Consider the following 15,987-nt stretch of genomic DNA (forward strand, 5'->3'; position numbering starts at 1 on the left):
AATCAACTGAGTTGGACTCGATCCTCTGGCTCACTTTGTGTCCCCTTTCTTGCCACTTTCCAGCTGTTTCCCCTCTGTTGCTGCCACCTGTGGTGCCTGGATCACTGCTGACAGCATGTGGTGACCCCCCCAGCTTCTCAGCTGAGGTTGATTCTCCCCACAGTCATTTCAGTGCAAGCCAAAGGCGTGCGCTTAGTTGGACAAACCTGGATTACTTCCCTGCGCTTCCTGAACCAACCACTGGGAATGTAATTCTTGATTGCACAGCCTTGAGGCTAGAATCAAGTTCATTTAAGTCAGACCACAGGGGTTAAATAAAGGAAAAGGTACTTCCCCTAATAAAAACTGGGTTGATGCTATAAAAAAGAAGGGAGTGTGGATCCAGGGTATGAAAAACAACTGATAAACCCTGTTTATCTGGGACCCCTTTCTCATGTCTTTCTTTTCCAGCCTTTCCTTCTCCCAACCCCTGCAGATGAGCCCACTCTCCTTTGTGTCCCTCACTGGTTAACCCACCATGATTCTTTCAGAGCATTTGTCCCTTTGATAAGGTGGGTGTGGTCCACCCTAGGAGCATCTGTGGAGAATTTTTAAACAATCATAAAATCAAGATTTAATCTTTTAAATAACCATACACTAGTAATTCTAAACAGTGTCAGTGATAAAATGTTCCTTGAAAAAAAACCCCAACAAACCAAGATACAGAACATTTCCAGCACCACAGAGGCTTCCTTAAGGAAATGGTTTTTTTTGTTGTTGTTTGTTTGTTTTTGCGGCATGCGGGCCTCTCACTGCTGTGGCATCTCCTGCCGTGGAGCACAGGCTCCGGACGCGCAGGCTCAGCGGCCATGGCTCACGGGCCCAGCTGCTCCGCGGCATATGGGATCCTCCTGGACCGGGGCACGAACCCATGTCCCATGCATCGGCAGGCGGACTCTCAACCACTGCACCACCAGGGACGCCCAGGGAAATGTTTTGATACTTAACAATCTGATCCGAATTCTGCATTCACAGATGCTGAGAAAATCTCAGACATGTTTAGAGATGTCTGAGAAAATCTCAGACACCCCCACCTTGTGGGGGTGTAGGAAGGCCTTCTCACCCTTTGTGAGTGTCCCCCCCACCCCCCCAAGTTATCCCCCAGTCCCCTTGGGGATTACTTACCTCCAGGAGTGGGCTGTTTCTGCCCCCATTTCTCGACCATCCCTGGAGTGGGGCCTGAGACTACCTGCGCCAGTCCTTTGGGGCCCAGGGTGGGGGAGATGTTCAAAGCTATCAGCTCATTTTCCTGACTCACTAGCTTCATTTCACTACTATTCCCAAGGCCTTGCCAGGTGCTCTAAGCTGTTCTCAGAGTAGGGTCTGCAGGTCTCTCCTTGTTGAACCACATACCTGAGGCTGGGTTTTCTTCATATACTTCAACCCTAGCAATATATTGCAACAGATTCAATGCAGAAGCAGATGTGAGACTCCAGCTATCTTCTATGAAGCCAGACTTTAAAGAGATTTGCAAAAATGTGAAACATTTGCCACTCTTCTCTATATTTGGGGGAATTATAGCTACGTTTTAAAAAAGGGTAATATTTAAAATGAAAATAATTTAAAAAAATGTTTTAATTTATAATATGGTAAACATAGAAAGATATAAGCCATATTAGCAAAAACTTTTTGAGGCCTTCAATCTGTTTTTTTTTCTTGGCCACACCACACAGCTTGAAGGATTTTAGTTACCTGACCAGGGATTGAACCTGGGCCCTTGGCAGTAAGAGCATGGAGTCCTAACCACTGCACTGCCAGGGAACTCCCGTCAATCATTTTTAAAAAGTATAAAATGGTTTTGAGAGTAGGAGTCTGAGAATCGCTAATCTAATTTAATCCTCATAGCAGCTCTATAAGGTGGTATCATTAGTCCCACGTCAACAGTGAATAAATTGAGGCCCAGAGAAGGGAAGAGATCTGCCCTTCGCTTCACTGCCATTAAGTGGCAAGGGCAGAATTCAGACCTCCTGCTCAAGGTACATCCCTCAAGATTCAACGAAACCTACTCCTCCTGTAGGCAGATAGGGTAGGGGAGGTCCCCGGAAAAAGAAATCCAGGCATGGCTTTCTTTTTAATACATGGACTCCCGTATTTTTAAAAAATTTTTTATTTATTTATTTTTGGCTGTGTTGGGTCTTCGTTTCTGTGCGAGGGCTTGCTCTAGTTGCGGCAAGCGGGGGCCACCCCTCATCGCGGTGCGTGGGCCTCTCACTATCGCGGCCTCTCTTGTTGCGGAGCACAGGCTCCAGACACGCAGGCTCAGTAGTTGTGGCTCACGGGCCCATTTGCTCCGCGGCATGTGGGATCTTCCCAGACCAGGGCACAAACCCGTGTCCCCTGCATTGGCAGGCAGATTCTCAACCACTGCACCACCAGGGAATCCCCTGGGCATGGCTTTCTTGACATAAGAAAAGCCATTTTTGGCCTAAGTCATTTTAAGCCTGGCCACAACGCTTGCCCTTCAACAGGTCTCAGTAATGATCTTAAGAGAAAAAAAGAACAAACTATTATCAGGCAAGAGAAGTAACAGTAGCAAAGATAATATATCAGTAGTAAAGACTCTCAATTCTGTTTCAATGGTAAAGAGTAGTCTGAAGTGCTCAACTACCAGATCAGCTGGGACCTAAGGGATGATGTAGACCTTTTCTGACCCTCATGACTTCATTCAACTAAAGCTTGGACTCTGACTGCCCAAGCCCTTTATGAATACACATGTTACCTTAGCTTAAAACTTCCTCAATTTTGCTCTTTGGGGAGACACTGCTTTGGGAAAAAGCCGCAGCATTCTCCTTACTTGTTGCAAGTAATAAATCCTTCCTTCTCCCACTCTTTGTCTTCTGGCTTGACACCCACCAAAAGGCAAAGCCAGTTTTTCAGGTAACACTCCGACAAGAGCGCCATTTAGGAGTCCGCTTGCCTCTTTGAGCTACGTATCCTCATTTGTAAGGTGTGGACCACAATGTTTCCACTTCCTGGGACTACTGGGGTGATTCTGCATCAGGTAAAGAGCAAACGAGGATATTAATAACCCGCTGAGTGAGAAATGTATCCCATTCTACAGAAAAGAAGGCTGAGGCCCCATGACTAAGCGGGCTCCAGCTCTAGGGACCACCCGCCCCCGGCCCGCCTGGACCATCCCCTTCCAAGCCCCCGACTTGCCTGGGCGTCCCCCGCCCCCAGCCCCACTGGGACCCCCTGGCTCCTAGCGCGCCAGTACCGCTCTAACCCCAGCCCGCCTGGACTCATGTTCCCCACCAGGCCAGTGCTGGTCGCCAGGTAGCAGACGGCTCCGCCCGCTTGCCTCACTTCCGGCGCCCAGGCCGGAAGCCTCTCTTCCGGTTCTCAAGATCGCGCTCCGGAAGTGAGTCACTCTGCCAGCACCTAAGATGGCCGCCAGTCCATCCACCACCGTGGTCAACAGAGGAGAAGCGGGAGCGAACCCGGAAGTTGCCCGGCTCGGCCATGGGAGATGTTGGGGGCGTGGCTTCCGGCGGCCAGCGCCTGCGAGTGCGGGCGGCTGGGTCTAGCTGAGGCGGCGGCTGACAGGAGCTCCTCCCCGGTCGGCTGCGGCTGGTTCCTAGGCGAACCCGCGGCCCTCAGCTCGTGGCCCCGCGAGGCTCCAGGGCCGCACCGTGGGATGGACGAGGGGAAGATGGACGAGAATGAATGGGGGTACCACGGTGAAGGCAACAAGAGCCTAGTGGTGGCCCACGCACAGGTGAGCGGTTGACTGTCGGCGCGGTTCAGGGCCCTTACCCTACTCCCGGTGGGTTCCGCGTCCCCCAAACACCCCCTCCGCTCAGGTCGGTTCTGCATCCCCTCAGGACCCATTACCCCCGGATCGGTTCCCCAGCAGCCCTCCTTCCGGTCGGTTGCGCGTTCCCCCAGTGTCACTGCCCCGCGATAAGTTTCGCGTCCCCCCAGCATCACCCCACCCCGTCGGGTCAGTTCCGCGTCCCGCTGGTATCACCGCCTTCCCCCAGATCAGTTCCGCGTCCCCCCAGCGCTCTCCTCCCCCTAGGTTGGTGCCATGTCTCCCCAGCACTCCCCTCCCTCCAGATCGGTTCACTGTTCCTCCAGTGTCACCTTTTCCCCCCGGTTTTGTTCCGCGTCCTTCCAACGCTCCCCATCCCGGCCTCACACGGTGCCGCCTGCGACTGCCCAGCTGCGGTGAGGCCGTCCCGAGTAACCTTAGGGAAGATACAGGGTACGGGCAAGGTCAGGAGAAAGAAGCAAAGTGCTTGGGGTGCTGTTACCTCCCTGAGATGCAGGGAATTGCTGTTCTCCTGCTGCTGTTGTTAATATTAGTGGAGCATTGTCTACAGATTCTTCTCCAGAATCTTTTAGAATTGAAAGAATTTCCCTTTCTTAATTCAGTAAGGAAGAGAGTTTCAGAGAGTGCAGTGACGACTCCCAGTGAGTTGAATCCAGGAAGAGAAGCTTGTGGATTTGTGTGAAGGCCCAGATCTCTCTGACATCTTGCTGTCTAATGCAACCAGGCAGGAATGTGGTGGGCTGGGGGAGGAGTGATAGGTGTCACTGAGGGCTTAAGAGTATGGGAGTTGCAGTTACACAGAGCTGGGCAGAATCCCAGTTCTACCACTGCCTGGCTCAGGCTCAGTTTCTGCATTTTCAAAGTGGAACTAGTAACAGAATCCCCTTTGCGGAATTGATAGAAAGATGAGGAGCTGGACAAGTTATGCAAGTGATAACTATCATCCACCTTGGACTTGGCGGTTAAAAGCGCTGACCCAGCCCAACAGCTCCCGTGGGGAGCTCATCTTCCAATGCCTCAGTAAGATTGCATGGTATATCATCATTTTATGTAAAGCTAATTAAGGCTTCTTTTGGCTAATGTACTGAGTTTCAAAAGTAGCCTCAGATGAAGTAGCAAGTTCCAGACTCAGCGTAAAAGAACACCAGGCCTTGGGCCCTCAGATGCCTTCTCCATTGTCCCTGACAAGCATGTGTCTACCCTTCAGGGCAACTGGCCCCTTCCCTTCCCTTGTTGCACAGCCCCAGGTGTTAGGGTCATGTTTCTTTTTCCTTTTTTCCCCCCCTTTTAAACTGAGTCATCAGGGTATCCTGTACCTGTTCTCTTCATTCTTTATTTAAAATCTAAATTTGCTTTACTATGCTCATTCCTGCTTGGTTGTTGTTAGCTCAACATTTGAATTTGAAGATTATCATCACGAGTAGTCTTGTAAGAAAAGGTTCCCACCAAGTGAAGGCGCTGAGTAAAGGGAGAACTCTGACCCTTGCGTGTGGAGAAACCTTTGTGCTTTGCCTGGGCCTTGAGGGAGGACAGAGCCCTGGAAGGCAGCTTTCAGGACCCTACTGTGCCCAAGGAGAGGGTGTGTGTGTGTGAGTGGGATAGAAGAAGGTGGGTGAGCACCAAGTATTTCTGCTCCCATGGGTGGACTCTCCAGACCCACCTCGTTCATTCTGAAGTAGAGGGTGACCCTCACCAGGTTTCTTTCAGATCGGGAGACGGTCTCTTTCTCAGAGGGGGCATCGTCTACTTTCAGAATTGAAAGGTCCTTAAAAAGTGATGAGTCTATCCCCTCTCCTTTCCAGTGTCAGAACCCGACATACCTTCAGCCAGCCAGTCCTGAGGCCTGGCATCTGCACTGAAGGAACATGGGATAAGACACAGACAGACAGCCTTCCAGGCTGGTGGGTTGGGAGGCTTCCAGGAGCACAGGACTTGAAAATGGGGCCTGGATATGGAGGAGCTAAGTGCAGGCCGAAGGAGGCCATAGCGTGGTGTGTGCTCAGGGTTGGGCAGTAAGAGATGACAGTGTGAGGCCTGAACCATATGCCAGTTCTTGACAGGTTGCTGTCAGTTTTCCTGTGGCCCAGTGCTCAGCATCCTTGGGTCCAGCTGTGCAATTTAACCCTTTCCCAGGCACTGGCCCTTGGCCCTGGCACTGACCCTCTGAGGTGCTCTAAGGCTGTGGCCAACCTGACACTGTACTCTAGTGGGTGCCTGGAGTCCCCGGCACTGACCCTGTGGGGGGTCTTGGGCAAGGACACTTCCCTTGTGGGCATGTACTTTCCTTTCCTTACTGTAGCCCGAGGGTGCTGTCACTTGTTCTAGTGGCTGTGCCAGTTCATGCTGAGCTGTGGTCACGAAGCCTGGCGCTGCCCTCAGGTGCGCTGCTGCCAAGTGGGATTTCTCTCCGTGTGGTGGTGTTGCTTTTACATCTGCAGTGACTCTTCTTTACCTTGGTCTTGTTCGCTTTGGCTTGGCATCCTGTCCTGTGAAGGTCACTGTAAGTCTGGTTTGTCATTTGATCTCGTATGTGCCTTCAGTGTGGAGAGTCACCCAGGGCAGGCCAGGCAGACTCCTCCCCAGGCACTGAGCTGCCTTCCAGCTGCCCTCGCCTCTGGGGTGCAGGGCAAACAGGGGCCCACTCCCTTTATCACACTAAGCTGTTGTGATGTTTTCCTCCTGTTGACAGAGATAACATGAAAGACCCGCCAACCAAGATCTTTTATCAAAAGTTTGTTCCTGATCTTTCAGGTTTTATAGCCTTTCTAAGATTCTGATTGGGCTTCAGATCCTTTCTGCAATTGTTTTGATGCCCTGGGGTGTTTGTCCTGAAGATATGGGGTTCAGGCAGTCAGGAGCTGTGTGTTTCTCTTCTCTTGTGTTTTAGGATTTGTAGATCATACTTCTTAATGGAGCTGTTGGAAGCAAATGAGTTGTTCTCTCTTTTTTTTTTTCTTTCTTTCTTTTTTTAATGGCGTATTCCCAAGTCCTGGGCTAAATTTTCTCCTGAATCTAGTATAAGGAGTCTTAACGTTCTGTTGCCTATAGTATTTTTTTTTAACAAGTAACTTATTCTGCATTTGAGAGTTTTAATGATATTCATACAGGTTGATACAGCTGATGTGACTTCTTGGTGATGTCTCATTGAAGAGCTGTGCATGTAGCCCTGTCTTTATTCCTGGGATCACCTGCAGTTGAAAGGTTAGGATTTGTTATTTCCAAAATATATTCCCTTTGGTGGTTTACAGTCCTGGCCTTGGTGAGTGCTGAGCTCTGCCTTTCTAGCATGTAGGGGTCTGCTGGTCTAGGTCTGGTATCCTAAGGTGGCATGGTCACTTCCCCCGCCCCGACAATACCTTCTTCCTCCTCAGCAGAACTCAGGACAGCAGCTGCCCCTTTTACCAGGAAGGTAAGGAAGGTTTCTGTGTCTGCTGCAGAAGGACGAGACCACAGCACTGGGTCACCTACCTCTTGGTTTGTTTGGACACCTGCTCTGTGGCCATCGTGTGGCCTTGGAGAGCCTGGGGTCCTTGAAGGCTCCACTCTACGCACCCTCACTGTGCATTCCATGCATTTGTGGTGTGTCTTTATAAAACATTCTGATTCTCTTCTGACTGTTGGATTTTCCATCCTTTAGGGACCATCTGAACACCTCTTCTGCTGCAGCCCCTAAGTGTCCTTCCCCCAAATGTCACCTGGGCTTACACCTCCACTGTCCTGTCTCCTACCTCACAACTTGCATCCGTGTCTGCTTCAGTCCTGAGGCAGCTGTGGGTCCATACAGGCAGGTGAAACATGGGATGGAAAATGTCCTGCCCATTCCAGACACCTGCTGTCCCCACCTGTGGTCTCCACCTCCTGTCTGGCCTCCCTTTGGAGTCCTTGGCCCCCCTTTATGACAGGGGTTCCCAACCCCCGGGCTGTGGACCGGTATGGGTCCGAGGCCTGTTAGGAACCAGGCCGCACAGCAGGAGGTGAGTGACGGGCAAGCGAGCGAAGCTTCATCTGCCGCTCCCCATCGCTGACATTGCTGCCTGGACCACCCTCCCCGCCACCCCCCGGCCTCCGCCGTGGAAAAATTGTCTTCCACAAAACTGGTCCCTGGTGCCAAAAAGGTTGGGGACAGTTGCTGTATGAGATGTCTCGAGTCACCCTCCATCTGTTCTGTCTGAGGCTGTCAGCCCAACAATGCGTCCCACACCTTGTCCCTCTTATCCTTCTGTGGGCCCTGGGGTGTGTTTCTGGTTGTCTCTGGTCAGCAGAGGCAAGTGACTTGGCTTGGTATTCTGTCACGGGTATTCTGATGGAAGACCTGGGCTGTGCCCGAGTGGGGTGTCTGTGGGTGGTGGCCTCACTCAGAAGCAGGGCTGAGCCATTTTGGGATGCCTGGGGCAGCACCCTGCGGGTCGATTCCTTCTGCTGTTGTTGTGTTTATCTGTCTCCCTTTCCCTTGAAAGTTGCTTGATCTCTGCTTCCCTGGGGTCTTCTTGGGGTCCCATCCTGGGTTATATCCTCACTCTGGTGGAAGACCTGACTTGGGCTTGTCCTCCAGCAGTGAGGCTTCAGCGACTGATCACTTCACACCTTGTCTTTGCCAAGAGGCCCTGGAGTCTTAATTCCACCCACAAGTTTCCTTCCTTGGGCTTCACATGGGCAGGTGACCCTTTTATATATTGTTTTTGTGGTCTTTTATTTTTATTTAATACCAATCATTTGTTCCTCTCTCTGCCCCAGAAAATACAGAATACTAGAAGGAAGAAAGTAAAAAGCATCCAATGTCTCCCTACTAAGAAAATAATTTTTGTTAACACTTGGTGCACTTCCTTGTATTATATGCTTTTATTGGGTACTTAAGCATCCTTATCTGTCTGTTTTTGTTTTCTGCTTTTTCACTCAACCCTACAGCATAAATATGTAGATAATTCTTCACACAAGTTTTCAAGGCTGCAGAGCACTTAGGCAGCCAGAGTTCCTGTGCTGTCAGACATTCACATTGTTGTGCTTTTAGAGCTGTTGTGAGCCAGGCTTTGCTGATGTCTTGGTGTTTTGAGGACTTGGGTGGGTTCTCAGAGGGGATCGAAGGAGCATCTCCTAGGCCTCGTGGCACATGACATGCCAGTACTCCCCCACCCCTGCCATGGCCTGGGACCCTCACAGCACTGAATGCTTTCTATTCCTTTTATAAGTGGCGTGTTGTACGTTTTGAGGTTGTTTAATGTGTATGTGTTTATATGTGTCATTTCTCCATTCACTGACTTTTTCAGTTTGTTAAAATCTTTGATTTTCATCTAGTGTTCCACGGTATGAGAGAGCACACCATGATTTTCTGTCCTCAAGGACAGAGAAGGTGTGGCCCCGGCCTAAGATTCCCTGTCCTGCTTTGGAACAGGGAAGAGCTGCTTCTGCCCCAGACTGTGCAGAAACTCTTGTTAAGCCCCTCTTCTTAGTCTCACCCCTTTCTCTTCGTTCTTAGCATTTTAGCCTAGACACTATAAAGAGGGTATGTTTTAAAATCTGGTTTCAGATATTTAGTTTAAAAGGAAAGGAGTTGTTTCCTTCACAACTGGTTAAGACCTTGTGAGCTTGCAGGGCCCTGGTGCTTACCAGATAATGCGTTGATTTCCGCTCCTTCGTGGGAATCTCCCTGTGGGTGGCTGGATCAGTCCCACTCCATGCCATGGGTGGCCCTTGGACTAACTGCGTCTTTGTGCCAACCAGGGCTGGTGAGGTTGATTTCTCACCTTTTCTCTGCTATCCACTTGAATAGGTGTTGTCTGGTCCCATGGCCAGCCTCGTGGCATGTAACAGGGCCACCAACCCAGCCCAGTCAGACCTTTACAAGGGGCAGTTAGCACTCGCCGTCCAGAATAGGTGTGCCCACTGAGTGCTTGAGTTTGTGGAGACTGACCTTCAAGGCTGACACTGCGGCTCCTATGGGGCAGGTGGGCAGTTTCTGGCGACGGTTTTAAATGGGTCCCTAGAGAAAGCAGTTTTCCTTGAAGCAGACACAACATGACACTCAGAATTTCTTAGCAGGTCTTGAGAAACAGTGAAGTCCAGGTGAGAAGTGAGTGTGCTTTTAGGGGGGCTGAGTTTCTGGAATGTTGCCTAGAATTAGAGTTTCTGCATATCAGCTTTTGTTTTTCCTTGAATTTTTTTTTTTTTTTTTTTTTGGTGGTACGCGGGCCTCTCACTGTTGTGGCCTCTCCCGTTGCAGAGCACAGGCTCCGGACGTGCAGGCTCAGCAGCCATGGCTCACAGGCCCAGCCGCTGTGCGGCATGTGGGATCTTCCCGGACCGGGGCATGAACCTGTGTCCCCTGCATCAGCAGGCGGACTCTCAACCACTGCGCCACCAGGGAAGCCCTTTCCTTGAATTTTGATGGACTCCTTGGCCAGTTGATGCCCATGATCGAATATTGATGTCTGCCTGGATTTGGGAGGGGTTAGACCCATGTGCACGTCCTCGACCTTTGCTTCCCCAAGTCTGAGCTTGGGGCTCAGGGAGATGATGGATGTCTGGGGTTTTGAGAAGAGTGTGCGTCATCTGAGTGGGGCAGGAAGTGCCAGGGGGTCTGTGGGCTAGGGAAATGGATCTCGTCTCTATGGGCCTTCCTTGCTCTCAGCCATGTTTTGGGTTCTAAAGCTGCACTTTCTGAGCCTCTTCAATCACCAGCTCCTCCCACCCCACCTAGATCCCAGTGCTCCAGACAGTGCCCGAGCTCCTGCACCTCTGCTCTCCTTCTCCTGTTCACTGCTTCTCCCTGAGCACAGTCCAGGTTCCCGACCCAAGCCCTTCTGCCTGGAACTCCCTATCTCCATGGGAATGGTTTCCAAAGTTGTCCACATGGAATTATCTCCCCCATTACCAAGGCTCTACAACACATCCAGGTTATTTCCTTGGAGAATCGCCATTTCAAAGGCTGCACTAGTTTAAAAGGTTATTTTTTTCCATTTTTTAAACTTTTGTTTTTTAACATTTTTGTAATGTATGTTATATGAGCATTGTAAAAAATTGGAAAACCCAAATAAACAGAACTTTAAAAAATAAGTTCCCAGTTGGTGCTACCTGGACACGCGGTTACCTATTCAGAAGCCCTTTCAGACAGTTCATACAAACTCAGCATGCACATACTTTATTTAAAATTTTTTGTTTTACAAACTTTAAAAAATGAAGAGTAATAAATCTACAGAAAAGTGGTCAGATCATATGTGTATATACAGCTTGATTATGACAAAATACATGGACCCGTATTCTCATGACCAGCCCCTTCTAGAGCCTTTCTTAGGGACCATCCCACCTGCCAGAGATCTTAGTCTTGTCTGTTTTTGAGCTTTACATAAATAGAACTATACCCATGCATCATTCTCTAATACATACACACACAATACACACACACACACACATACATATGTATGTATGTGTGTGTATACATACACACACATACATACACATATGTACACATACACATACATATGTATGTATGTACATATTTATATAAAGATAGGTTAATTCTATAAGCCCTATTCTGTAATCTTTTTCATTTATCAGTAGATGATGACTGTACCTTTGTGTCTGTAAATACGGATCTTCCTTATTTTCTTGTAAATGACGGCATAGTATTTCATGGTCTGGAATATGTCCCTCTGTATTTAACCATCCTACTATTGTTGGATGTTTAGGTTTCCATTTTATTTGGAATTATAAACAGTACCTTTATATGCAGTAGCTAAAATCTTCTGTGCATCTTTAATTAAGATAAATTACTGGGAGTGGGCTGGCTAGGTCAGAGAGCACAGGTTTTCCTGGTTGCTCTGTGTCTCCAGACGTGTGGCCCAGTACTGGCCCCCACCTCCTCCCCGGGGCACTGGCTGCCTGTGGGGCTTCCAGCATCTGCACTGCTGAGGATGGCTCCTTATCCACAGCCACCCACCCTTATCCCCGGGCTTTGGGTGGGTACTAATCAGACTTTGTTTTATTTTCCAATAGCGTTGTGTGGTGCTTCGTTTTCTGAAGTTTCCTCCTAATAGGAAGAAGGTAAGATCAGTGGATTTGCCACCCAATCATTAAAATAATTATTTAAGAAAACTTTGATTTTTTTCTGATGCAGAAGTTTTAATGCTAACTTTAGAAATTTGAATATGATACAAGCATTCAATGCCGAAAGCAGTGTGTCCATCTTTTGTGCTGGATTCAGCACTTTGACCTGCTGGGGTCACTATGGGTCATCATGGTTAGTCCCTGGGTACTGAGCCAGGAGCCTCCCTGACTAGTTCAGAGAGCTCTGCTTGTGGCTGGGGAACCCAGGGCCAGGTCTTGGCTTTGCCTTGGCGATTTTCTTACACCCTGCTGCCTCAGTTTCCCCATCTGTGGAATTGTATCAATGAAAATGAAGTCTGTGATGCTGTGGTAGACAGTCAGTGTTACAAGTCACAACAGGCAGTTCAGATGGAGCCTTGTGTTTCTATTCACTGAGTCAACCAGGCAGAGTACCGTGGACACCCTCAGAAAGCCATTGTTGTTCTGTTGTATGCCTGCTGACCACTGAGTTGCAGTGTTTCTCTACATTGAGGCGGGATGTCATTGTGGTGTTTATCTGAGTGGTCGCAGCGGTCAATATGGCATAGCCCTGTGGGAGCCTTTACTCTTTCATGGTCTGGGGGGAAGGAGGGAGGTCCAGAGGGGCTAGGTGTGAGCATAGGCTCTTATCTTAAAAGGGGAGAAGAGACAGGAGCTGCACGTCACACCCACACAGTGGGGGCAGGGCTGGTGGTTGTTGGGTGATGAGTAGAAATTGGGCTCAAGATCAGGGTGTAGGAGACATGAGTCACCACCTCACCTCGTTTGAGTTATGGAGAAACAGCCAGAAAAGAAGGTGAGGTGGATGGCTGATGGGTATCAATGGTGGCTGATTGTGCAAATGAAGGGCACACTTGCAGGTTAGCTTCATAGAAAGAAAAGTGGGGACTGTGGGAGAAAGCTGGGGGCTGCCATCACAGTGGGGCTGCAGTGAGATCTGGGGACAGTGTGGTTAGTACAGAGAAAGATGGCACAGGATGGGAGGGTGCAGCTGCTGAAGAGAATTGTGCAGGGTGGTTCTGTTTCTGTGGAATCCAGGTGGAAACTAGAAACATCTCGGAGGCTGCCTCTAGCCCCCCTCCCCTCCCCTCTATCCCCACTCAGGGTCTACAGAGCCTAGCCTCGGTGAAGGGCCAGCGTTCTCTGGATGCCTCTATTTTCAGTTTTTCCTGTTTACATTTATTGAGGCAATGTCTTCCAAGGTAACAATTCGCCTTTCTTTATTATATAAATGGCACTGTGTGATGCCAGCTGCATTATTTGTGGGGAGTTGTGTGTGTTAATTCTGTCAATAAGAAGAGCTTTTTGTCAGAAGCCCTGTGTCCACAGCTCTACGTACGGAGCCACTGGGCGTGTTCTGGGGTTTTTTGACAGGGTTCGTTCTAATACAGTAGTCCCCCGGAATGCAGACTGTGGTCTGCCTGTTTTATGGTGCCTGGGTGGCAGCTCAGACTGAGACCTCCCCAGAGCCTGAGCCATGTGTCAGGCACCTCCCAGCCTGCGGTTGAAGAAGACAGCCCTCTCACTCCTGAGCGAGACCTGTGATCAACCCTTTGCACTTCTCACCTTGGGTCAGAGTGAGGGATACAGGAATGATTTCCTGTCTCACCTAAATCTCACAGCTTATTGATTCTTTAAGAACCTCTGAGGAGAAAATATTTTATTTCTACATCTAGAAGCTGAAGAATAAAATCTAAATAGTGATTTTTGGATGGGACCGATTTTTAAAGTCGAATTCCTCAGAAGGTGTGCACGGGCCACTGGCGGGATCCACGTGTGTTCCTGGTGGGGAGGAAGGCAGGGGCACAGATATGGTTCTCAAACTTTGTTTCACAATCACATGGGGCCCTGAGTACAATGCAGAGGTGGGCCTGGGGGCCCTGTGGGACAGAAGCTCCAGTGAGTGTGGCAGTCTTCATGATGAGGCTTACCTTCCTCCAGGTCCAGGGCCACTGGTGGCTTTTTGTGGCCTCATACATGGCAGCCCTGTATGTGACAGGGGCTTGTGGTGGTGTCAGAGTCTAGGAGGTCCCGGTCGTTGAGGTCTTCTTGTCCTTCTCTTTTGCAGACCTCAGAAGAAATATTTCAGCACTTACAGAACATAGTGGACTTTGGCAAAAATGTCATGAAAGAGTTTTTGGGAGAGAACTATGTTCATTGTGGGGTAAGTGATTTTTTTTTTTTAATGTAGTCTAAATTCATGGGCCTGTTCTGTATCAAAGTACCAACTTCTCATTTATAGTTTGGAAGTTGCTTAATGATACCACCCCCCACCCGCACCCCCACTGTGTTAGTTACAAAGTTTCCAAGTGCTTTTCTCATTTGTTGCACTGTGAAATAGCAGAGCAGATAGTGTTATTCCCATTTTCTAGCATGAGGTTCAGAGATACTTTCACTTGCTGAGACTCCTGGTCTTCACCATCCTGCCCTCATGGAGGCATTCAGTTTGGTGAGAGCTCTCTAGTGAGGTCCAGGCAGCAACACTGACCTTCAGTGGGCACCTTTGAGCAAGTTAGGGAGAAAAGGGGATCCCCATGCTGGGAGGTGTGACCTGGTCTCGTGGGAGAACCTAGCTGAAGCCCATGTGGGGTGATGGCCTCCACCTACCTGCAGGTGGTCTGCGTTGCTGGCTTTTTCTGGTCTCAGCGACTGAGAGGAGTGCCTGTTACAGGCAAGGTCTGCTGTTCAGACACTCTTGGAGAGGGCAGTGTAAGAAGCCACAGTGGACTGGCCCTGTGATCCTGGCAATCCTCAGAGCCAGTGGCCTTGGTCCATGCCTGGGACAGCCATTCTTCTGTCTCCACTTTGATCACTGCTGCTTCTCTGCTTACACTGGTCTGACTGCTTGTCTTAGATCAGAGCCCTGAACAGACTAGCAGGTTTGTCATTTTGAACAGAGAGAGCACTGCCTCTGTTTTGTAAATTCTGTACCTTGTGTCCATCCTGAGAAAAATGATACCAAGAAGGTTGAGTAAAAGTTTCTTTGAAGCTTCAGGATTGCCTAGCAAAGTAGAATTTAAATGGCTCCAACGACAAAACATCCTCCAAGGAGGGTCGTCCTTTGACAGCTTAGGAAGTACTGTGGATGGTGTTGCTTTGGGTCCCTTAGGGCTCTAGTCTAATCTGTAGGCTGGGACTAAGGATCCTCTTCCAGGGTGGCCCAGAGCCGTGGAGCTGGCAGTGTGGTGCTGACTGTTGACTGGGGGCCTCAGCACCTCCCAGTGTGGACTCTCTGAAGGGCTCTGAGCATCCTTGTGACTTGGCCCTGACTCCCCCAGTACACCATCTGAGGGATGACCTGTTTGGGAGTTGTGTCTGTCGTTTCCACAGCATCCTGGGGCCTTTAGGCGTCATCCCTAGGCAGAGTGGGACTACACAGGGGCAGAGGTCACTGGGGCCATCCTGGGGGCTGGCACCGCCCCTAGTGAGGTCCCCAGCTGTCCTGTTGAATTGTGAAAGGCTGAAACCCACCACCTGTGAGAGCCTGAGTCTCTGAGCTATCTGCGTGCTGGGTGCCACCTACTTCTTGGCCTGGACGGTGTGTGAGTGAATGCAGGTATGCCAACTACCAGTGTCCTTCTTGGGGAGAGAGCATGCTCATATGGCCAAGTGGGAGTATTTCTCTGTCTCACAGCACTTGGGGGCTCTAGACTTTTCTTCCAGGAGGGGCCAGCAGTGAAGGAGAATGGTGAAGAGCTTGGGGTTCCAGCCAGTGGCAGCCCGGCAGGTGGGAATAGCATTGGGGTGTCCCCCCAGGGCCCAGGGCATGCTCTAGCTCCAGGTTTGATTCTGTTTGTCCACAGTGCACAAGGCTCTGGGCATATGAGGTGAGCCCACCAGGTCACATTTCGGGAATATTCATCCCGTTGACATACCTCCTTCACGTGAAGACACTGCCAGAGTGAAACACAACCTGCTTTTCCTCCAGGTAGTTGTAGTATCAAGAGAGGACTGCCACTCAGGCCCAGCACTGTTGAAATGTGGGATACAGAGCACATCTCTGGCCTGAACAAGACCATGTTCAGGCAAAATCAGCATTTGTAAATGATGCTGTTTTCTGTGACTGATGGCACGAGCTAGGTTAAAGTGGAGCC

At 49.8% G+C, this 15,987-nt stretch overlaps 1 protein-coding gene and 1 long non-coding RNA gene across 3 annotated transcripts in view; one reads left to right on the top strand and one right to left on the bottom strand.

Moving 5' to 3' along the window:
• Positions 1-2,173: 2,173 nt before the first annotated feature.
• On the bottom strand, positions 2,174-3,351 carry LOC309824335. The gene is made up of 3 exons (XR_014296917.1): positions 3,295-3,351; positions 2,834-3,031; positions 2,174-2,521 (listed from the first exon to the last, which is right to left on the bottom strand). It is a non-coding gene; the product is annotated as an uncharacterized lncRNA (long non-coding RNA).
• A 190-nt stretch (positions 3,352-3,541) lies between these two features.
• IPPK (inositol-pentakisphosphate 2-kinase) overlaps positions 3,542-15,987 on the top strand; it is a 47,806-nt gene continuing 35,360 nt past the window's right edge. The window contains exons 1-3 of one of the 2 annotated variants that reach the window (XM_082655938.1): positions 3,542-3,757; positions 11,804-11,851; positions 13,962-14,057. In XM_082655938.1, coding sequence (XP_082512064.1) covers positions 3,677-3,757; positions 11,804-11,851; positions 13,962-14,057 — 225 coding nt within the window. In that variant the 5' untranslated portion in view covers positions 3,542-3,676. The remainder of the gene's footprint in view (positions 3,758-11,803; positions 11,852-13,961; positions 14,058-15,987) is intronic. The other variant, XM_082655939.1, reaches the window with a different exon arrangement.

This window comes from Grampus griseus (assembly GCF_964374135.1).
Source record: "Grampus griseus genome assembly, chromosome: 6".
Classification (NCBI taxonomy): domain Eukaryota; kingdom Metazoa; phylum Chordata; class Mammalia; order Artiodactyla; family Delphinidae; genus Grampus; species Grampus griseus.